General features: G+C 43.2%; 1 protein-coding gene across 1 annotated transcript; it reads left to right on the top strand.

The window, feature by feature from the left end:
- Nucleotides 1-591: 591 nt before the first annotated feature.
- Nucleotides 592-4,215, top strand: LOC124665123 (putative cytochrome c oxidase subunit 5b-like). The gene is made up of 6 exons (XM_047202527.1): nt 592-752; nt 841-920; nt 1,020-1,070; nt 3,453-3,519; nt 3,599-3,678; nt 3,789-4,215. The coding sequence occupies exons 1-6, from the start codon at nt 608-610 to the stop codon at nt 3,855-3,857; spliced, it is 492 nt and encodes a 163-aa protein (XP_047058483.1). The 5' UTR covers nt 592-607; the 3' UTR covers nt 3,858-4,215.
- Nucleotides 4,216-24,523: the final 20,308 nt, after the last annotated feature.

Raw genomic sequence — 24,523 nt, forward strand, 5'->3', positions numbered from 1 at the left:
TGTCACCGGCAGTGCCGACCCTTTGAGATATCAGCCCAACTCTTTTCTTCCTTTTTTTTGGGGGGGGGGGGTCGATTTTATCAGCGGTGACCATTTACTTTATCTGTCACACACTTAGCACTATGTTAGATCATCACCGGTGTTGTTATCAAAAACACGCGAAACCCTAAAGATCATGAAAAGTTCTTTCAACTACACATGGTTTGTCTTTTTTCTTAGCTCATGTTTCTCAAATCACTTATGGTGGACCATGATGTGATGTGCTCTACAGAGTTAAGTTATTATCAATGAAGTCCTAAGCTATGTGGCTTAAAATCTCATAAAGAACAATCGACGTCCAACTGTATTTGTCTGTCCGAGGTAGGCGGCGGCACTGCCAACTCCGACACTTGTCACTTTCACAGCCCAGTTCGCTCAAAGCCTCCAATCCAATCCCGTCCCTCCATCACGCAGCACGAACTTCAACGCACCACACCCCCTCCTTGACCTCCCTCCCCCGCCGTCTCCCTCTCCCCTCCCTCTTCGGTCAGATCAAATCGAGCCTGCCCATCTCCACCCCATTTCCCCTTCCGCCGCCGCGACCTGAGACCACACGCACGCACGCACCATGTGGCGCCGACTCCAAACCCTAGCCCCGGCCCTCCGCCGCGCCGCAGCCGGAGCCGGCGCGGCCCCCACCCCCATCACCGCCCGGGCCGCGCCCTTCTCCACGGCGGCCGCCGCCTTCCGCCGCACCACCCCCCTCTCCTCCGGTAAGGCCCTCTCCTCCCTCGCCAGATCTCGCTTTCCCGCCGCTTCCCGTCGCTGATCGGCCGGTGGATCGGCGTGTTCCTCCTGCAGGGGACAAGCCGCTGACTGTGGAGGACATCGTGCCCATCGCCACGGGCCATGAGCGCGAGGAGCTCGAGGGGGAGCTCCAGGTGAGACGGATTGTGCCTTGCGGTTTGGAGATTTCGGTCTCGTTCGGTTTGGCCCTTGCGAATGGGTTCTGATTTCTCGATCTGCTCGTCGTTTCGCAGGGGAAGAAGCGCTTTGACATGGATGCTCCCTGTGGCCCCTTCGGTACCAAGGTGACGTGTTCTCTGCTACTCTTCTTAATATTCTGTTTAGGTTCGTCGGAGTAATTTACTGTATGAAATGAGTGGGATGTATAGTGCATTTATCCTCGCACTAATGTTGTCTGGTGCCCTGGTGCACTTTAGAGATTTTTATATGCGCACAGTTCATCAATATTTGATCATCCGCTACCATTAGTGTAGGAACTTTTGTTCTGTCTAATAGCCGGGGTGTTTGCCTTTTCTTCCGTTGCTTGCGTATAATAGCATCAGAGGTCGTTTACATTATTCTGTCATTCTGTCAAATGATCGGATGTTCCAACGAAATGAGTGGAATGTGTAGTCCATTTATCTTCGCAGTAATGTTGTCGGATGCTCTGATGCACTTTAGAGATTGTTGTTTTTGTGCGATATTCATCAATTTTATCATCCATTTAGTGTAGAAACTTGTGTTCTATCTAATGCACTGGGTCTTTCTTTTCTTTTGTTGCTTGTGTACAATAGCATCAGAGTTTACTTAACTATCAAATGATTATAATTTGCCCTGGATTCGTTTTGAAAGTATGTAATTGTTGTAAACCTACCGCATTTACTGTCTTAGCATCTTACGCATTTTCCGGTTGCATATGGATATACTGGGATAAAAACTTTATCTGTTTACATCATTAAGCAGTGCAAGTGCAATGTAAATACTTTTATTCCTGCCTCATACAGTCATATGTAAGAGTTAATTTCTCCCATCTAGTACAGTTTGTTATGGTCATGATTAGAAAATCACTTTTAATATGACGTCTTGCCTTCTTTTTTCAAGCAGAAGATTATATACCTCTCATAGTATGTTCTTTTTAGTTTATTATAAGGCTCTAACTACAAGGCCATTGATGCATAATTTCTGTTCTAAGAGCTGTGGTATCGTACTTCTGTACTACGCAGTATTTAAAAAATGTAACAGGTCTTAATTTTTTTTGTGGGGTAATAGTTAACAAGAATCCTGTCGAGAAACCACACCACATATCGCAGGGATAGTGTGCTTTGGTAAGCTAGTTCTTAACACGGGAACATGACCCAGTAAGTCTAAGTTGGTGCCCCACGTACAGAGATATATATGGCCTGACCAGAAAATTGTGTTGCTTGTTCACAGTCAAGCACAAACAATACACACATTTAGTTTCAGGGAACATGACACATTGTAGCTGCACGCTACACAGCAACATAATTCAGAACAGTAATAACTTGTCCACCCCAAGTCACCTACACGAGGCTCAACTAGCCAGGGTTAAGCATAAAGAAAGAAGTAAGAATCCATAATACTGTGTCACAAAAGCAGTCCTGCAAGCAGAGCCACAGGTGGTGGTGGCCTTCTCTCCCTAACTCTTCTCTTCTCCTAAGTCATGGAAAAGGACTCTCCTCTTCTCAAGGCGATGATGACAATATCATGAGAAGCAGCAGCAAAGAAAAGGGCATGGTGGAAGGGCAGATGGGAAAATGCGCCGAGACTTTGGTGGTGTTGATGCTAACCAAGGAAAGCCATGGGACCCAACAGAGCCAGATGATACTGTGAGAGGCAATATTTGGGCCGGGCCAACTATTATGGCTGCATTTTTCTGTCCCTTTATTTTATTTTATTGTACTACGTAGTTAGAAATTTAGAATCTTCTGTCGCTATTATGTGTACCATATTCAAATCCTATCACACCGATGTGCGAACCCATCTTAGGTTCGTGTACAGATATCTGCACCGCATCGAAATTAATTCATCTAAGTTGATGATTTGTTAATCACGGACCGAGTGAACTGTGTATCTTTGAACTACGGTACTGCATTTCAACATCGAATATATTTGGAGATTCAGATTGTCATGGGACCTGCGAGATATTAGACTTTTGAGTTTGAGCCTCTATGCATATCTATTTTCCCGCACTTCAGAGTTCAGCAAAACTTATTTGCATATTCAGACACCTTTGATGAATTTACTACGCATGCTAGATGTGAGGGATGGCCTCATGCTATGTGACCTGCTGCCGCAGATTCCTTTTACTTTACGTGCTAATTTTGTGTGTTCACTTAACCATTATTCTTTTACTTTGATGTTGTCTGCCTTGCCCCTTTCTGTTTCACTTTGCCTATAAAAAGTCAGGAACAGATAAGTTCTATATATTCCTTTTGTTTGCCTGTGTGTGCTGTTCCACAATTTTAGGTTACAGTTTCCATTGCATTACGTATTTGGTGGTTCTAGTATTCAGATGCGTGCTTCATTCTAAATGATAGTAAAATATTGTTTGATCAGAAGTTCAGAACCTATGAAATTGAACCATTGTTTCTTGTTAACTTTTGTTCCAGGCTGTAAATACTCTGTGCCGTATTGTTCATCACTTTCCTTTCATTCTGTACCTGCAGGAGGCACCAGCTGTCATTGAGTCATACTACGACAAGAGAATAGTAGGCTGCCCGGGTGATGAAGGAGGTAAGCCAGTTTGGAAATGCTCTAGATGCTAGATGTGGCAAGAATTGTATAACACTTATTGTGGTTGTTTCATATGCAGAGGATGAGCATGATGTCGTATGGTTCTGGTTGAAAAAAGATGAGCCACATGAATGCCCAGTTTGCTCACAATACTTCACGGTAATTTGACATGTCAATTTAGTTTATCATAGCACGTGCTGCCAAGCTGTGTCTGGTTTATCAGTGTTAAGCTGTTCATTAAGGGATGTTTTGCTGCTTGCTTTATGCAGCTTAAGGTCATTGGTGATGGTGGAAACCCAGATGGGCATGACACTGATGATGAAGGTCATCACCACTAAGGATGCCTTGTGGTTCTGAAAATAAGAATTTGATGAGGCATATGATATCGTTTACGCTTTCTAGCACCAGACTGCTCCACGGCATCCTTGTTTATGAATATACATTTGGCCATCAAGCAGGTGGTAGTTTTCGCCTTAGGTTTTTTGTCGAAACAAAACTTTCTTCCGATTTGACCAGTGCGTGTCTTATGGAGCATCATCGAATAAAAGATGACTGCAGAGATTTTTGCTTTTGCTGCATAGTGGCCATCGGGTGTGATGGACCTCACCTATTCAATCATGCAAGAATTTATGTTGTGCTGTCTAGTGTGACAGGCAGTTTGCAAACTCTTCTGTTAAATTAACAGCTTCTTGTGCATTGCCTTGTTGCTGAAACGCATCCGGTCATCTTCACACATAATTGCGATGTTGTTGTTGTGGTCGCTTTCATGAAGCTAACGAGCACATCTAACATTCTCTACCCTGGTATTGCTATCATCTTGCTTAGCTCGTTTAGTTGAAGAGTCTTGGCTTGAGATCGAATACCATTCCCTTAACATTTCAAGGTCAGTACAGTCTTGTCCATGGGAAGGTTAGTTGATGCAATGTTTCTGGTTAACGAATGGTCCATATCCTTGCTAGTCTTCGTAGATGATAAGCTGCATAAATGTGCAGACAAGAGAGACAGAAAGCCCTTGGATAAGAATAAGATGCAAGCAAAGCGTTTCACACGAGTTGTGAACTCAGGCAAAAAGGGGCGATTTACACAAAAATAACCCAAAAGTGGAAGAAAAGCACAGACTAACCCTCCGGCGAAACTATTTCACCAATCTAACCCTTTTGTGTGGCGCCCCTCCTACGGGCGCCACACATGCCCATGTGGCTCCCCTGCTGCCGGCGCCACACACCCGGCCGACGTGGCCCCCTCGACGCTGAGCTGGTGCGCCCGTCCGAGTGGCAGCATGTGTGGCGCCCCTCCCAACGGCGCCACACATGCACTTGCAATCCCCCAAAACATACTGTGGGACAATTCCTCTGGGACTTAGCCGTTTTGCGAGGCTCGATGTGTGGCGCCGATGACACGGGCGCCACACTAGCATGTGTGGCGCCGATGCCACGGGCGCCACACATAGAGGCTCGCGAAAACGGCTAAGGACTTATCGTCCGGAGCCCCCGGATGTTTTCGACCCAATGGTTCATATAAGTTGGCATGTGTGGCGCCGATGCCACGGGCGCCACACTAGCACTTGTGGCGCCGATGGGAAGGGCGCCACACATGGACTTGTGTTGAAAACATGAAAAATCCTACCAAACTCCAACAAGCTACGAGTACAACATTGGACACAAGAAGTAGCAATTTCATGACATACACATATAACACTTCATAGGTCACATTGTAGCACGTAGATTCAAACAACAAGTAGCATTACGGACCATGGTTCGAAATGACATAGGGTTCACAAATCGATACTTATGAATATAGAGTTCACAACAACACGTAGCACATCCTAGTAGCGTCCTCGACGTGCCGTCCTCGTGGGCTGCTTCCGGACGGCCATCCTCTTCGTCCGCTGCCTTGGCTGCTCCTGCTGCTCGCTCCTCGCTGCTGCTCGCTCCTGCTGCTGCTCCTGCTCCTCCTCCTCCTCCTCCTCCTCCTCCTCCTCCTCTGAAGAGAACGGCTCGTCGTTCCTCATCCTCGACATAGCTGATCTCCGCGGCGGCCCGTCATCCTCCTCAGTGACAACCTTCTTTCCTCGGTTGACATAATCTTCCGGAGTGTACCGGTTTGGAGCCTTGCCCCTTGGCTTCAACTGGTAAGCTGACCGTTGCTTGGAGGTACGCTTCGGAAGTACGCCTTGACTTAGAATTAGGTCGTCCTCAGGAGGAATCTGCACAAACATGAACACATGAGATTACAAAAGTTGAAATTAGTAAGAACATGTTTCACGAAGCAACAAAATAGTCCATACATGTTCTTCGAAGAGGAGGATGTAGGGATTTCGCCTTCGCGGCAACCTAGCAAGTTCGCTAACCGCCGCATCTTTCGTGCGATGTTCTCAGCGTCATGGAACTCACGGTTACAAAGCCACCGTAACATAATTGCGTACATTCAAAGTTGGTGATCATACCTTAATGAAATTCCGCAACGGTCCGACAGGCTTTTCATCTGTGTGGCTCTGCTCCCACACAACCTCGCACTCCTCAGCTGTTTTCTGGATCTCCTCCCGCTGTGACAAACATAGCATACACAATTTAAGCGAGCACATGGCAATTGATACGTCTCCAACGTATCGATAATTTCTTGTGTTCCATGCCACATTATTGATGTTATCTACATGTTTTATGCACACTTTATGTCATATTCGTGCATTTTCTGGAACTAACCTATTAACAAGATGCCGAAGTGCCGCTTGTCGTTTTCTGCTGTTTTTGGTTTCAGAAATCCTAGTAAAGAAATATTCTCGGAATTAGACGAAATAAAAGCCCAGAGGCCTATTTTCTCACGAAGCTTCCAGAAGTCCGAAGACGAAAGGAAGTGGGGCCACAGGGGAGCCAAACCCTAGGGCGGCGCGCCCCCCCTTGGCCGCGCCGCCCGTCATCCGGGGCCCCCGTGCCCCCTCTCGACTTGCCCTTCCGCCTACTTAAAGCCTCCGTGACGAAACTTCCAGCACCGAGAGCCACGATACGGAAAACATTACCGAGACGCCGTCGCCGCCGATCCCATCTCGGGGGATCCTCGGAGATCGCTCTCCGCACCCCGCCGGAGAGGGGAATCATCTCCCGGAGGACTCTACACCGCCATGGTCGCCTCCGGAGTGATGAGTGAGTAGTCTACCCCTGGACTATGGGTCCATAGCAGTAGCTAGATGGTTGTCTTCTCCCCATTGTGCTATCATTGTCTGGATCTTGTGAGCTGCCTAACATGATCAAGATCATCTATATGTAATTCTATATGTTGCGTTTGTTGGGATCCGATGAATAGAGAATACTTGTTATGTTGATTATCAAAGTTATGCTTATGTGTTGTTTATGATCTTGCATGCTCTCCGTTTCTAGTAGAGGCTCTGGCCAAGTTTTTACTTTTAACTCCAAGAGGGAGTACTTATGCTCGATAGTGGGTTCATGCGTGCATTGACACCTGGGACAGTGACAGAAAGTTCTAAGGTTGTGTTGTGCTGTTGCAACTAGGGATAAAACATTGATGCTATGTCTAAGGATGTAGTTGTTGATTACATTACGCACCATACTTAATGCAATTGTCTGTTGCTTTGCAACTTAATACTGGAGGGGGTTCGGATGATAACCTGAAGGTGGACTTTTTAGGCATAGATGCAGCTTGGATGGCGGTCTATGTACTTTGTCGTAATGCCCAATTAAATCTCACTATACTCATCATGATATGTATGTGCATTGTCATGCTCTCTTTATTTGTCAATTGCCCAACCGTAATTTGTTCACCCAACATGCTCGTTCGTCTTATGGGAGAGACACCTCTAGTGAACTGTGGACCCCGGTCCAATTCTCTTTACTCGAAATACAATCTACTGCAATACTTGTTTTTACCGTTTTCTCTCGCAAACAATCATCTTCCACACAATACGGTTAATCCTTTGTTACAGCAAGCCGGTGAGATTGACAACCTCACCGTTTCGTTGGGGCAAAGTAGCTTGGTTGTGTTGTGCAGTTCCACGTTGGCGCCGGAATCTCCGGTGTTGCGCCGCACTACATCCCGCCGCCATCAACCTTCAACGTGCTTCTTGGCTCCTCCCGGTTCGATAAACCTTGGTTTCTTTCTCGAGGGAAAACTTGCTGCTGTGCGCATCATACCTTCCTCTTGGGGTTGCCCAACGAACGTGTGAAATACACGCCATCAAGCTCTTTTTCTGGCGCCGCTGCCGGGGAGATCAAGACACGCTGCAAGGGGAGTCTCCACTTCTCAATCTCTTTACTTTGTTTTTGTCTTGCTTAGTTTTATTTACTACTTTGTTTGCTGCACTAAATCAAAATACAAAAAAATTAGTTGCTAGTTTTACTTTATTTGCTGTCTTGTTCACTATATCAAAAAACACAAAAAAATTAGTTTACTTGCATTTACTTTATCTAGTTTACTTTATTTTCTTGCACGCTATATTAAAAATACAAAAAAAAAATTTAGTTACTTTTGTTACCATGTCTAGCTCTGAACCTGTTACTTCTTCGCCTGAAGAATTAGTCTTCACTTTTAAACAAGGGGATGAGGAGAGTTTTAAGGATGCCTGGTCTAGAATTTTTACTTCTTATCGTAAAACCGAACCTCAAATGACTCTAAGTTTGCTCCTTAGCAATTTTTATTTTGGTCTTATGGTTCGCTATAGATATGCTTTGGATACTTTAGTGGGAGGAGATTTCCTTCATTGCAATGGGGATCAAGCTTTTAATGCCATAAAGAAGTTGGTTGCATCATATGATTCAGCTAATAACTTTGATTCAGTCCTCGCTAGCATATATAGTAGATTAAATACTCGGAGATAAGTACATCTCGCTTGAATGATAACTATTGCCACGTTCGTAATCGTCTTGAACAAGTTTTAGTGAACTCTAAACTATCATTGTGGGATCCTCGTCGTTAAAATTGTTATCGGTGATCGAACCCTCCATGCCTACTCGTGATATTATGTATGAATTTTGCCTTATGCCCGAAAGTATTTATAAATCTTTGAAACTTTGGGGAGTTGAGGAAGGAGGAGAAGAGATAACTCTCATTGATAACTCTACTATAATCCCTAAAGGAATAGCCGCAGGTGTGCATACAACTATTTGTGGAAGAACAATATCTATTGATTATCTTGTTGTTGAAACAGGAAAACTCACACTCGGAAGATCCCTGCTGAAACTATTGGGAGCAGTCATTGATGTTGGAGAAGGCACTTTGAAATTTACCTCTATACCGGGAGAAACTCGTATATTTCCTAAACCAAAGGGAAAGAAAAACAATAAGAAAGGTAAGGGTAAAGCCCAAGGTAATGTTGATGCTCCACCCTTTGATAATACTTGATACACACTTTCTGCGCCTAGCTGAAAGGCGTTAAAGAAAAGCGCTTATGGGAGACAACCCATGTTTTTACCTACAGTATTTTGTTTTTATTTTGTGTCTTGGAAGTTGTTTACTACTGTAGAAACCTCTCCTTATCTTAGTTTTGAGTTTTGTTGTGCCAAGTTAAGCCGTTGATAGAAAAGTAAGTACTAGATTTGGATTACTGCGCAGTTCCAGATTTCTTTGCTGTCACGAATCTGAGCCCACTGCCCTGCAGGAAGCTCAGAAAATTATGCCAATTTACGAGCATGATCCTCAGATATGTACGCAACTTTCATTCAATTTGAGCATTTTCATTTGAGCAAGTCTGGTGCCATTTTAAAATTCGTCAATACGAACTGTTCTGTTTTGACAGATTCTGCCTTTTATTTCGCATTGCCTCTTTCGCTATGTTGGATGAATTTCTTTGATCCACTAATGTCCAGTAGCATTATGCAATGTCCAGAAGTGTTAAGAATGATTGTGTCACCTCTGAATATGTCAATTTATATTGTGCACTAACCCTCTAATGAGTTGTTTCGAGTTTGGTGTGGAGGAAGTTTTCAAGGATCAAGAGAGGAGTATGATGCAACATGATCAAGGAGAGTGAAAGCTCTAAGCTTGGGGATGCACCCGGTGGTTCACCCCTGCATATATCAAGAAGACTCAAGCGTCTAAGCTTGGGGATGCCCAAGGCATCCCCTTCTTCATCAACAAATTATCAGGTTCCTCCCCCGAAACTATATTTTTATTCGGCCACATCTTATGTGCTTTTTCTTGGAGCGTCGGTTTGTTTTTGTTTTTGTTTTGTTTGAATAAAATGGATCCTAGCATTCACTTCATGGGAGAGATACACGCTCCGCTGTAGCATATGGACAAATATGTCCTTGGTTTCTACTCATAGTATTCATGGCGAAGTTTCTCCTTCGTTAAATTGTTATATGGTTGGAATTGGAAAATGATACATGTAGTAATTGCTATAAATGTTTTGGGTAATGTGATACTTGGCAATTGTTGTGCTCATGTTTAAGCTCTTGCATCATATGCTTTGCACCCATTAATGAAGAAATACATAGAGCATGCTAAAATTTGGTTTGCATATTTGGTTTCTCTAAGGTCTAGATAATTTCTAGTATTGAGTTTGAACAACAAGTAAGACGGTGTAGAGTCTTATAATGCTTTCAATATGTCTTTTATGTGAGTTTTGCTGTACCGTTCATCCTTGTGTTTGTTTCAAATAAGCCTTGCTAGCCTAAACCTTGTATCGAGAGGGAATACTTCTCATGCATCCAAAATACTTGAGCCAACCACTATGCCATTTGTGTCCACCATACCTACCTATACTACATGGTATTTTCCCGCCATTCCAAAGTAAATTGCTTGAGTGCTACCTTTAAAATTCCATCATTCACCTTTGCAATATATAGCTCATGGGACAAATAGCTTAAAAACTATTGTGGTATTGAATATGTAATTATGCACTTTATCTCTTATTAAGTTGCTTGTTGTGCGATAACCATGTTTATCGGGGAACGCCATCAACTCATTGTTGAATTTCATGTGAGTTGCTATGCATGTTCGTCTTGTCCGAAGTAAGGGCGATCTACACCGAGTTGAATGGTTTGAGCATGCATATTGTGAGAGAAGAACATTGGGCCGCTAACTAAAGCCATGATTCATGGTGGAAGTTTCAGTTTTGGACAAATATCCTCAAATCTCTAATGAGAAAAGAATTAATTGTTGTCAAATGCTTAAAGCATTAAAAGAGGAGTCCATTATCTGTTGTCTATGTTGTCCCGGTATGGATGTCTAAGTTGAGAATAATCAAAAGCGAGAAATCCAAATGCGAGCTTTCTCCTTAGACCTTTGTACAAAGCGGCATAGAGGTACCCCTTTGTGAAACTTGGTTAAAGCATATGTATTGCGGTGATAATCCAGGTAGTCCAAGCTAATTAGGACAAGGTGCGGGCACTATTAGTACACTATGCATGAGGCTTGCAACTTATAAGATATAATTTACATGATGCATATGCTTTATTACTACCGTTGACAAAATTGTTTCATGTTTTCAAAATCAAAGCTCTAGCACAAATATAGCAATCGATGCTTTTCCTCTATGAGGACCATTCTTTTACTTTCAATGTTGAGTCAGCTTCACCTATTTCTCTCCACCTCAAGAAGCAAACACTTGTGTGAACTGTGCATTGATTCCTACATACTTGCTTATTGCACTTATTATATTACTCTATGTTGACAATATCCATGAGATATACATGTTACAAGTTGAAAGCAACCGCTGAAACTTAATCTTCTTTTGTGTTGCTTCAATACCTTTACTTTGAATTATTGCTTTATGAGTTAACTCTTATGCAAGACTTATTGATGCTTGTCTTGAAGTGCTATTCATGAAAAGTCTTTGCTTTATGATTCACTTGTTTACTCATGTCATACACATTGTTTTGATCGCTGCATTCTCTACATATGCTTTACAAATAGTATGATCAAGATTATGATGGCATGTCACTCCGTAAATTATCTTTGTTATCGTTTTACCTGCTCGGGACGAGCAGTAACTAAGCTTGGGGATGCCGATACGTCTCCAACGTATCGATAATTTCTTGTGTTCCATGCCACATTATTGATGTTATCTACATGTTTTATGCACACTTTATGTCATATTCGTGCATTTTCTCGGAACTAACCTATTAACAAGATGCCGAAGTGCCGCTGTCGTTTTCTCGCTGTTTTTGGTTTCGTAAATCCTAGTAAAGAAATATTCTCGAATTGGACGAAATAAAAGCCCGGAGGCCTATTTTCTCACGAAGCTTCCGTAAGTCCGAAGACGAAAGGAAGTGGGGCCACAGGGAGCCAAACCCTAGGCGGCGCGGCCCCCCCTTGGCCGCGCCGCCCGTCATCCGGGGCCCCCGTGCCCCCTCTCGACTTGCCCTTCCGCCTACTTAAAGCCTCCGTGACGAAACTTCCAGCACCGAGAGCCACGATACGGAAAACATTACCGAGACGCCGTCGCCGCCGATCCCATCTCGGGGATCCTGGAGATCGCTCTCCGGCACCCCGCCGGAGAGGGGAATCATCTCCCGGAGGACTCTACACCGCCATGGTCGCCTCCGGAGTGATGAGTGAGTAGTCTACCCCTGGACTATGGGTCCATAGCAAGTAGCTAGATGGTTGTCTTCTCCCCATTGTGCTATCATTGTCGGATCTTGTGAGCTGCCTAACATGATCAAGATCATCTATATGTAATTCTATATGTTGCGTTTGTTGGGATCCGATGAATAGAGAATACTTGTTATGTTGATTATCAAAGTTATGCTTATGTGTTGTTTATGATCTTGCATGCTCTCCGTTTCTAGTAGAGGCTCTGGCCAAGTTTTTACTTTTAACTCCAAGAGGGAGTACTTATGCTCGATAGTGGGTTCATGCGTGCATTGACACTGGGACAAGGATGTAAAGTTCTAAGGTTGTGTTGTGTCGTTGCCACTAGGGATAAAACATTGATGCTATGTCTAAGGATGTAGTTGTTGATTACATTACGCACCATACTTAATGCAATTGTCTCGTTGCTTTGCAACTTAATACCGGAGGGGGTTCGGATGATAACCCGAAGGTGGACTTTTTAGGCATAGATGCAGCTTGGATGGCGGTCTATGTACTTTGTCGTAATGCCCAATTAAATCTCACTATACTCATCATGATATGTATGTGCATTGTCATGCTCTCTTTATTTGTCAATTGCCCAACCGTAATTTGTTCACCCAACATGCCGTTCGTCTTATGGGAGAGACACCTCTAGTGAACCGTGGACCCCGGTCCAATTCTCTTTACCGAAATACAATCTACCGCAATACTTGTTTTTACCGTTTTCTCTCGCAAACAATCATCTTCCACACAATACGGTTAATCCTTTGTTACAAAGCAAGTCCGGTGAGATTGACAACCTCACCGTTTCGTTGGGGCAAAGTAGCTTGGTTGTGTTGTGCAGGTTCCACGTTGGCGCCGAATCTCCGGTGTTGCGCCGCACTACATCCCGCCGCCATCAACCTTCAACGTGCTTCTTGGCTCCTCCCGGTTCGATAAACCTTGGTTTCTTTCCGAGGGAAAACTTGCCGCCGTGCGCATCATACCTTCCTCTTGGGGTTGCCCAACGAACGTGTGAAATACACGCCATCAAAGAATCTAGATGATGTACTAGTTAGTGAGAGAATCCATTACCACGAAGTTCAGCTCGGAAGCAATAGAAGTCGATCTCCCTCTCGCGAGCAAAAGTGTCGTGCCGGCTTTGCCCAACCTCATCGAACCGGATGGGGTCGTCCAAGATCTCCTCACGATACGCGCGCTTCACTAACTCGATACGCGTGTTCGATGGAACCACTCGAGGTAGTTGTTGAAAGCGGTGAAGTCGTGAGGCACAATCCGCTCGTGGTCGCATTCCGTGCCGCTTCCAAGCAAGTGTTGGAACGCCGTGATGTGGCCGCTATGATGGATCGGCCAATTTGTGATCTTCCTCTCGCCGCCGCCTATCAAGCCCGCAAGAATCAACAAGTTAGTTTGTACCTCTTCTATCAAGAATCTTCCATCGCATGATTCCGAAGTTTACCCGTGAAGCGCCTTGTCCGTGTCTTGCCACATTGGTGGGCACTCCCGATACAGCCCCAAACTGTCTCATCACTCTTGCGGCCGGTGGTGTTCAACAAGCCACATGCATATGAGTGGGCAGCGCATACGCCGTAACCTCGCCTCCTCCGTGCACTTGGGGTTTAGGTCAGTCATCGCCGCGCCAATACGGTAGTAGCTACCATATGGCTCCCATTCCACCTGCAGCATACAATTATTTAGTAGATGCCAGTAGAATCAATCAAAACTAGGATTTTCTGGCGGCGGAGGAGCCCTGCCAATAAGCCCCGCCATCTGCTGGCGCCACCCATCAGAAGCTGTGTTCATACACAGTGGCTCGCCCTGAATAGGTAGTGCAAGGATCATGGAAACATCCCGCGAGTAGGGGCCATCTCGCCGGCCCTCAAGTGGAAGGTGTGAGTCTCCGGCCTCCACCGGTCGACAAGGGCGGTGAGTGCCGAGGGGTTCATGTGTGGCCCCCACGGCTTACAAGGGATATGAACGGCATAAGACCGGTAGGCCGGATGAACTCCGTGTACCTCTCGTCATAAGGTATATCCGGTGTGCCATGGTAACGAATCTTCAAAGGGTGAAGATCCGTTCCCTCTCCGTCATATGAACAGCCCGGTGCTCCCCGTCGTACTCTTCATCCGTAAGCCACACCATCCTACATGTTTACACAACCATATTATGAGTCATTCCACTAACAAAACTGAGCAACACATACATGAGAGTTCACATCCAAATACATGAGAGTTCCATACATACACACATACATTCATATCTAGGGTTCCAACTAATATTTGGTTCAAATATGAGTTATTCCATCACAAATAGTAGACATTTGAAGACACACATACATAGCAATTTTATATCTACATAGCCAAATCTAGGGTTCATATCCAAATCCACCAACATATCCAAATCTAGGGTTCATATCCAAATCCACTAACATATCTAGGGTTCCTACACATACACATTCAACACTTACATAGCCATTTTATATCTACATAGCCAAATCTAGGGTTCATAGCCATTTCAACACATACATAGCCATTTCAACACATACATGTAAAATTTCATATCTAGGGTTCCACCAAATCTAGGGTTCATATCCAAATCCACCAACATATCCAAATCTTGCACTAACATATCAATGGTTCATATCTAAATCCACCAACATCAATTTCCATGTCTAGGGTTCATACCCAAATCTACCAAATCCACCAACAATAGTGGACGAATAAGAGGGAATCGAAGGGGAATACCTTGAGGAATGGAGGAGGAAGGACTTGGCCGGCCGGATCTGACGATTCCTTGGTCGATTTGGTGGGGGGCCGAGGGGAGGCGGGCGGCGGCGGCGGTTGGGGGAGAAGCAGAGAGAAGAGAAAGAAGAAAGAGAGGGTCGGGCTGGGCGCGGGCGCGGGCGCCACACTTAAGTCGATGTGTGGCGCCCGTGGCATCGGCGCCACACATGCTAGTGTGGCGCCCGTGGCATCGGCGCCACACATCGAGCCTCGCAAAACGGCTAAGTCCCGCAGGAATTGTCCCACAAGTATGTTTTGGGGGATTGCAAGTGCATGTGTGGCGCTCGTTGGGAGGGGCGCCACACATGCCGCCACGTCGGACGGGCGCACCCGCCTCAGCCGGCGAGGGGGCCACGTCGGCCGGGTGTGTGGCGCCGGCGAGAGGGGAGCCACATGGGCATGTGTGGCGCCCGTGGAAGGGGCGCCACACAAAGGGCTAGACTGGCGAAATAAGTTTCGCCGGAGGCCGGTCCGCGCTTTTCTTCCACTTTTGGGTTATTTTTGTGTAAATCGCCGGCAAAAAGTCCCGTGCTGTCTGTTCCGCTTCAGTTATATGTCGCGCCGGACAGTCGTCTGTTTGTTGGCAAGTTCGGCTTCGTGTTTCTGCCAACGAAGAGATTGGAATAGTCGCTTATCTTTGCTTCGTTCTTTTTTTCCAATCACCTTTTGGCCATTCCTGCAAATATCTTTTCACACGACTTTGCCTGCTAAATTGGGCACCGCTCCTCCTCAGGTTCAGCCATCCCAAAAGAAGAAGATAGCAAAGAGTAGTCTTGTCCATAATTTCGTACAATTTCGTACCACCAGCAAGTACATTGTACATCATCAACTCATCAAGTACGTGCAAGGTGCAACTGTAGAGTACTCCGTCCAAAAACAAGTATACTTCTACATTTGTCTATTTTTTTAAAAATCCACTATTCTATTAATAATCATCAACAAAAGTACAAATAACAACATATAAGTAATAAAAAAAATACAAATTGGTAGACGACTAGTATGAGCCAAAGTAGCGTTGCCGTCCTTGCCCCTCTACTATCGAAGCCAGACAGCTAGTTCTAATAAAACTTGCTATAGTAGCCAGACGAGAAATTGCCGTGCTAAGGCCTCAAAGGACTAGTAGTATCAACCATCAATAATAATGACAACCGTTGATTGAGAGAAGAGACTGACCTAAAACTACAACAATGAACACGAAAACCGATCGGATCCCAAGAGATATGTCGGGCACATGATTCCACGCGCGTTTCGCCGGTGATAGATGCACCAACACAACGATAATAGAACGGAAAAACCTTATTATGATTTTATGATGTAGTGTCGCCTCACCATCCCTAAAAGACACTAAAAAACTATTTAACTTAAACAAAAGAACACCCCCACCGACCGACGAGCAACCTTGATCCGCTACACCTCCTAGGCCCCAAGGCCAACGGAGATGGAACCTGCTAGCGGCGACGGCTGCAAGGAAAAAAGATTTGGGATCGTCACCTCCCCTGATCACCTCTCTCCTGGCCTCCTCACACTTCTAGCGTTGTCTCGACTTAAATTTGTTAACTTTTACCAATTTTTTTTTATAGAAAAAGGTAGATACTGACTAGATCTGTTTTGAAATGTAGTTCCTTATATGTTTTTTTTTTGCGATACCTTATATGCTAATTTCATATCATTATATGTTATACTAGCATACTACTTTTTTATAAAATTGGTCAAGTTTTTTCTAAATTTAACTTAGCAAAAAGTTAGATGTAGAGTTATTTGTTATTTATGGACAAGGGAGTAAGCAAGATCGCAGCTGCTACCAAGCGCCGACACGCGTCGAGTTTACCACAAATGACGATGGCGCCGCGCCACGGTGAAATCCCGGAGACGGCGAGAACCGATGCCTGAGCGTGACGGCGCCGCTGAATTTGGAGCGCGGCCGCTACCCGTTAAAGGAAAACTATGCTCTAGACGAACGCGCGCCGTAGAGCAAATGTTCTGCCTGCCTGCCTCCCTACGCTACGCACCGTAGGTGGCAGCGGATCCGATCGCCCGCCGCGGCCACGGCCAAGACGACGGCGACACGCGCCAGCTCGGATTCCCCGCCTAGGTAGGTGGCCTCTCAGCGTCAACTCTGAGATGAAAATCGAATGAGAACATGGACTTCAGCTAGTACGTAGTTCGTCCGTTTCACAAACAGTGCCGTCTAGCTGTTCGATGTTATTCCTCCCTGAGATAGCTCGGCCTTTTCCTCTTTCCAGCCGATGGATGGGATGGACGGACGGACGCGCGCCTGTCCAAGTAATTTCAGCTGCTGGGTGCAGGGCTTTCATCATCGAATCGTGTCACACGCTGGATTTCCAGCTGCTGAGTGCGAGGTTGTCACGGTCGCGATACCGGTACGCCCTCGGTTTCTAGCCGTTGTATGCACCTGGAATTTTGTGGCTGACAATACCTGTATCTGCATTGACATTTACTTGCACCATGCTGTTGTCTGAACTTTTTCAGAAGAAAAGCGAAAGGGGAAAGGAAGAGGATTATTATGCTTGGATTCCCTATTCCGTATGCTTCGAGCGATTACTCTGGTGATTCAGATGAGCAGCAAAATGACGCAGAAAGAATGGCGCCTGGAGACACGAGAAGTTCTCACGGCATCTCGTGCCACATATCTTAATCGGATGATGTTGGCGGCTGGCTGCTATAGTTCCTGCCATAGTTCCTGCTGCTGCTTCACATTGCCTACTAGGTATGAAATTTTAGCATTTCGTGTCGGAAGCTTTTTTCCTTTTAGGCACAGAAGCCATACCAGAAACTTAAGTAGTAAACGAGATAAAATTCCCTTTCCCCTTGCTTTCGAATATATTAGTGCACCCATGCATAGTTCCTTCCCAGTGAAGAAAAGCGCAGCTATATACTATTTCATACATGTCATGATATTCTGTCTGGTCCTTTTTGCTAATCCGGTGCACTGCAACAAAGGATTACCTGCATGAGGAAATGAAACTTGTAATGGCAGCTTTCCGCAGTTCAAACTCATGGAATGCTGGCAGAATGTGGCAGCAAAGGAGAACATAGACTGGCTGCAGGCCTGCACGTATCAAGGATAGAATAAAATTGGATTTTTTTTTTCAAACTTCGTTATGTGTACTCATGTGAAAGCTTGCTTTAAAGTTAAAAGTAGTAGTATTATATTTGTAGCTTCGATCCCATATGCAAGAACATTTTTCAAATGACTACTTTTGTTCCATATTATTCGAGGTTCATCAGAGGATAAGTTCTGCACTAAAATTTGCTTTTAATACCTTTTTCCTTCCCACAAGCGCTTTCAAAAGCCTCAGAGTGTAAACACTGATTCAGAAGTACGAATTGTATACCAAATAAATAAAAACAAAAAATTAAGTAGTGAAAGACAGTACGGAACGTGTTACTCAATATTTTTCAGTTGAGATCGTGGCAATTGCAACCGGCAGGAGGATTTGGAGTCGTTAGATGGCATTATTCTTTCTTGCCACAATGGTGGCCTCAAATATCTCCCTTTATTTTTGCATCATCCTTTCTTGCATTTTGGTCGCTGACTTCTGTTAATTAGGACTTGATGTGGACTCAATCGATACAGTAATTCGTTATTCCTTACCTGTTTTATTCAGTGGGAGATGATGAATCAGGGGACCGTACCTAACGGCATTTGCGGCTTGTGAGAAAAGAAAGTTCAGATCCATAAAAAAGCTAGGCATCACTGTTTTCAAATTTTTTAAAAAATCAGGGGTTCCAAACAGCCTCAGAGATGAAATCTTCTTAACCTTGGTACTTCAAGCTGATATGTTTCGGAATCTTGTTGAAATTTGTCATGTGAACTACTAATCTTTGGGTACCAGACAGCCTTAGAGATGAAATCTTCACATCCTCCTGTCTACTTTGGAATCAGCAAAACTCTACTTCAAACTCGCATGGTACTAAATCTTGTCAAATATGTAGTATGTGAAATAATAATGTTTGGTAAGACACCTAACATACTGTATCCACGCCAACTAGGTTATTTGAGAAAAAAGTGAACTAAGTTTGAAATGCATATAGATGTTCAATTCAATTAATACAATATTTGTGAAAACTCCTTTTGCTGTTCCTAGTAGCTGACAAAATGTGTAAACTTTTCGGTAAAGACAACTGTTGATATTTCACTCGTGCAGCCCACTTTTCAGAATATATTCTTTTAATAATTTTTTCGATTCTTCACGTTTTCATAGGATGAGAATATGAAATTAGAAGAAATATATTCTAAATCGGGAATATGCAGGCTCCAAAGCCCTATGACATGATACTTCCATGGCCTATAACCTCCAGCAAATAGTAAAAATTAGGTAGTTCATAACCTTATATGTAAAATAATACTTCATAGCCCCTACGCAGCCTCTATTCTCTCAAGCAAGGTAGGGACAAAAATTACATTTAGGCCACATAATTAAGCCCCTATACAGTCTCTATTCTCTCAAGCAAGGTAGGGACAAAAAACACATTTAGCCAACATAATTTAGCCTGAGCTGTCCCCCCATAAGGTTAACCATGGATAGAAAACTGCAGAGCTAAGTGCATATGATTCCCTATGTATGTAGTGCACTCACATAAAAGAAAGATTAGGTGAAAATCCTCTGCATTATTCTGCTATCACAAGCCCTATGGGGTTATTTTAGATTTGACTTACGACTTTGTTTAATCCCTTTTAAATTTGGATCGTCGAGAGGGGATCAAAGCCTACCACTGTTCAGTACTCTAAAAGCTACTCTGCACCATTGTAAAAGTGGAATCACTTTCTTGCTAGCAGGATCCAAGAATAGCAGAGTTTGTTATGAAAGCTGACCTCAAAGGGGAAAAAAGGATGCTGCTGAGGAATATTGGGCCTATCGGTGATGTAAACGTGACGGGATTTATAATGGATATGTAATTACCATGGAGGTAAAGCAGAAGAAGTGCGCGGAAATTCTTAGAGGTGGATCCCTGTACTTCTTCTCAATACACAATTTTTTCAGGTACCTGTTACTGTCAGTTATCACTGACCTGTACTACATGCTTGCGTTGAGCAGTTCTCTTTGCTGTACTGTAGTATCGATGCCTTCATCAACAATGCTCTCCATGTATTTTTGATGCAACTGGACCTTCAATTGTACCAAGTTGGTTTGATATCTGCCTGTGTCACTGTCTACACCTCAGAGAATCTTCCTTGCTGCAGTCTGCAGAATTTTGCACTGTATCTGCCTAGCAATGAAACGGTACCACTTGTCATATCCAGACCTCTTGGGTTTCAGTTCTGGGTTGAACTGCACCTTAACCTATATATGAAAACATCAATAATTCACGGCCATTGTGTATTTACATTTACCACTGGTTTTGATCTAAGAACTACTCCCTCCGGTCTGATTAAATTGACGTGGATTTGTGAAGGATCGTGAGTATGTAGCACCTCTAACCGCGTCAATTAAAACAGACCAGAGGTAGTACAATAGTACAAAAAAAGCCTCCTGCAAGAAAGCTGCTTCGTGCTTTGCCTTTTCGTACTAAATATAGGGTTTTGTTCAGGAGGACCTTTTTATTCTCATTCCTTGTCATTTTGATCTCTACAGTTTCAGTTCCATGCCGAATCCTACCTGAAATTCTAGTGAAAATACTCCATTTTTCAGAGTTTGAGTGGACTGTGCCTTAGATTCTACTCCCCCCGTCCATAAAAGGATGTTGGAAATTTGTCTAAATTCGGATGTATCTATACACAAAAGAGTGTCTAGATACATCTAAATTTGGACAAACTTGTGACATCCTTTTATGGACAGAGGCAGTACTTTATTTGCAGAGTTCCAATTCATTGTCAAACTATGCCTTAAGCTCTAATGATTTTTATCTAAAAGAGTACCTAACTGTGCCTTAAATTACTGATTATGCAGAATTTTTTTTCAGTGCCACTTCAAGTTCAGTGTCAAAACACGTCTGAAATCTCCTGTAAATCCTGATATTTACTGCTAGTTACAGTTCGGTGTGGAACTGTTTCTCCTGGGGGCACGGAGCTTCAAGATTGGTGAAGTCACTAGTGCTTCGCTATCAACAGGAAAGTCTATTCCACTGAAAGAACAATCCTCTTTTAACGAGACACATGGCATGAAACTTGAGGTTTTATTCTCCGTGGTCTAGGGTTAAAACCACCATCGTAGACAGCCAACCAGCACTTCGGTGTCGCCTTAGTGCTGGTTTGGATGAGGGGTATTTCTCTGTGGAGCCTTGGTATGCTGAAAATATTACCCCCTCTGTTCCAAATCAATTAAAGTCGTCCTGGGTCGAATTACTTTAAGTTTATTGAAACATATCAACATCTGCAGCGCCCATTTAATTTCACTAGGTTCATACTAAATTATATTTTCATAGTATGTAAATTGATCTGCGAAATTAGCATATTTTACTATAAGTCCAGTCAAACTTTCCCAAGTGTTTGACTTAGGACAAACCTAAAACTTGAGTTAATTTGGAATTTATAAAGTAAAATTTACTTCCGGAGTTTCATTTCTATTTTGAACTGACACAGGTGAAAATACCCATAGCTCCGTGTCTTTGTGCAATTAAATCTATCGATACTTTTGATGGCAGTGTTATAGTAATGCAAAAAAGTGACAAACCTCTTGCAAGAATAGGTGCCACAAGTTTTGCCTTTCCCTACTAAATATGGGGTTTTGCCTAGATGAACCTTCCTTCAGCATGGAGACAGCGAGACATCATTGTCTTTTTTTTTCTCCGAAGAAAGAAAAGAAAACACAGTTATGCCTATTCCTCACCATTTCGACTAAGGTTATATATACTTATATATATACAATCTTTTGGATCTGTGATGCAGAATTAGTGGGCATTATAACACCTTATCATGATAATGCTGATGACAAAAAATGGGTATGAATTGGTTAAAAGGGGTCCTAAGTAATATTTTTATACCTGGATTCTCCCTCCACTGCCAAGGATGAATATATTCTCCTGTGAGCAGGGCCAGAGATAGGGCCCATCCTAAGAATAGTTAGAATACATAATTTGGAGCTTGATTATCACTATGCCTATTTGTTATGTGCAGTTACGGTGAAGACCAAATACCTGTATACCATAGTTAGGTTTAACCCTGCTGCATTTGAGGTGCTATAAAATGCTTAGTTGCCTATAGTCCAAACTTGCTGAAGCTGGAGCTGAACCTGCAGGCCAAACCCAGCCTTTACTTATGTCCTAACACTAAACCTAATTCGTATGTCCTAACGATAAGCCTAATAAGCCTAATTAGCTTCCATGTATCAATTAATTTCTCATGTACCTGCTTGTGACTTAAGAGGGACAGTGATCAAGCTTCAACACCGGTCGGCGCCTCTAGTTTTGGCGATGTAGTCAATGTTTTCATGGTAATGGGAAGGAGTATGATAATGTCGAAATTTGATAACACACCCACACTATTTTTTGGAATATTTTTTTCAAAATGGGGAACATAGTGTGGGTGTGTTATCAAATTTCGACATTTATTGCATAGTTCTAAGATTCAGAGTTTCATTTATTGGAACATTTTATTGATGTAACATCTTGCCAGAACTGCCTGTAATTTTCTTTTGGCGCATTTTGACCTTTTATTGAAACTACTTGTCATAAGACCATATTAAACTAATTTATTGTAAATATAAGAGAACTTAAAGTTGTGTGTTGAATTTGTGATGTGTGTGTGCCATTTAAATTGTGAGTACTAAAGCGTGGCATCTTTACCCGGCGGTATAATCCTAGATATTAAAGCGCTGTCGAAATGTCATGGCGGTGACATGAACTATTTAAGTGACAATCTACAAAAAAAAATCTGGTTATGGATCCGATGTTTCTAGCTAATTTTTTGCAGAGGTATTTGATCTAGCTGGTAAAAAACACGGATTGGAGATTTTCCTTTTATTAAAAACTATTCCATTTCGACTTAGAATATAGATCAACATAGTGCACTGGCCACAACTAAGAACTAACTCCTGAACATGTCTAACAAGCAAATAGACAGTCAATGGATAGATATTGAATCGTATCCTCGTTTTGTCATGAAACCAACACTTTTGGCCAGACTGTTTGCTGTTTACGTAAAGATTTGATTTCTTCAACCGCGATAAAGACAAACCATTTGTTGGCTACTCCGGTGCTCCCCCCTTAAATGAAGTTGGAGGGTTATAGTTGGTTTTTTTTTCCTGTGTTGGGTCCGTCGAAACCCATATCTAGCCCATGCATACGGTATACCCGTCAATATTGATACGGTATGTGTATGTCACGTAAGAAAAAAAGGTCACATGACCAGTTTATAGGACCTTTCTATTTCGGTACACGCATGTGACCGTGGATACGTACAAAAAAGAGGTACATCACAACGTAGACCATATGGGCCTGTTGGCTATACAGACGGTAGACCTATACTGAAATTACGACCGAGTCCCCACTTAAGAACAGGTATTGGAAGATCTCCATCGTTGTTGTGTTTGACGCGTCCAGAATTTTTCCAGGGGAGGAGTACCGGAGCAGAAGTGTTGTTGTATAGGCTTTGAGACAAATTTAACCCGGCCTCTTTTCTTGATGGTAAAAGAAAAACACAACATGCACTAGTAAGTATTAGAGGTAGCAAATTCACAGTCTTCTCCTTAATTCTGGTCAAATTACTCAGTGGGTATCCTCAGCTGTCGAAATGCCATTTTTCGCATGGCTGCGACATAAGGCTGCAAGAAAATCTTGAGACTCATGAGAAGACACTCGACTCGAAATCGTCTCGAAAAAGAAATAAGCCAAGTATAAGCGTCTTATATAACTCGATCAGAAATCAAGCTGATCTTGAGCCAATACTAGCTCGACTCCCCGAAAAATATATACTTTGTATAATAATCATGTTATCTAATTAAAAATAAACAGGATAATTTATTACCTTATATGCTATGTACGGGATTTGTTCATTACATTGTGGATATAATTTGATTAAGAAAATCTCGTAGGCTAAGGGCACAGTGGGATGATGTCAGTCTTCCCTTACGCTTGCCATGTTAGATTTTTGCTTAGTTGGAGGAGAGAGAATGAAGAGAGAGAGAATATTGTCTTCTCTTAGCTAAGGGATGATTTCTTATGAAATAAGAGAAGACTATTTTCCGCATTGTACGGCTTGTCTTTCCTTAGTCACATAATTTCCTACTAAAAATAATTAATTATTATTTATTGCAAGGGATGACAATAAGAGATAATGCATTGTACCGATTATATTTATCATCTTCTTTAGATGACATGGACCGCTAAGAGAAGACGTGCATTCCCTGCCATTGTACATGCCCTAATATATTGCTCGTATCTTTTGTGGAAGAGAATTTTCTTCCTTCTATATGCCAGCAATATTGATTTTTTTAGGAAAATCACGAGCTTTATTAATTAGGTACCGGTGTTTGTTTGTACACTCATTCGCGATCGGGTCGATCGACACACAGGTCGGAGCTGAACCGTGTGACACATCACCCGACTCAGGCTTACCGAATTGCGTAAATAATATGTCGCTTTATGGATACCAAGATCATTACAAGCTGAGTATGAACCGATTTTTACATCTCTACTCAGCTTGAGCTCTCTCGAAATTTAGGTTGTACTGAGTTAGACGTGGCCTAACTCTCTCGAACTCTGATTCGCTTGCATCCCTGCACAAACTAATAGCG

This window comes from Lolium rigidum, chromosome 6 (assembly GCF_022539505.1).
Source record: "Lolium rigidum isolate FL_2022 chromosome 6, APGP_CSIRO_Lrig_0.1, whole genome shotgun sequence".
NCBI classification, from domain to species: domain Eukaryota; kingdom Viridiplantae; phylum Streptophyta; class Magnoliopsida; order Poales; family Poaceae; genus Lolium; species Lolium rigidum.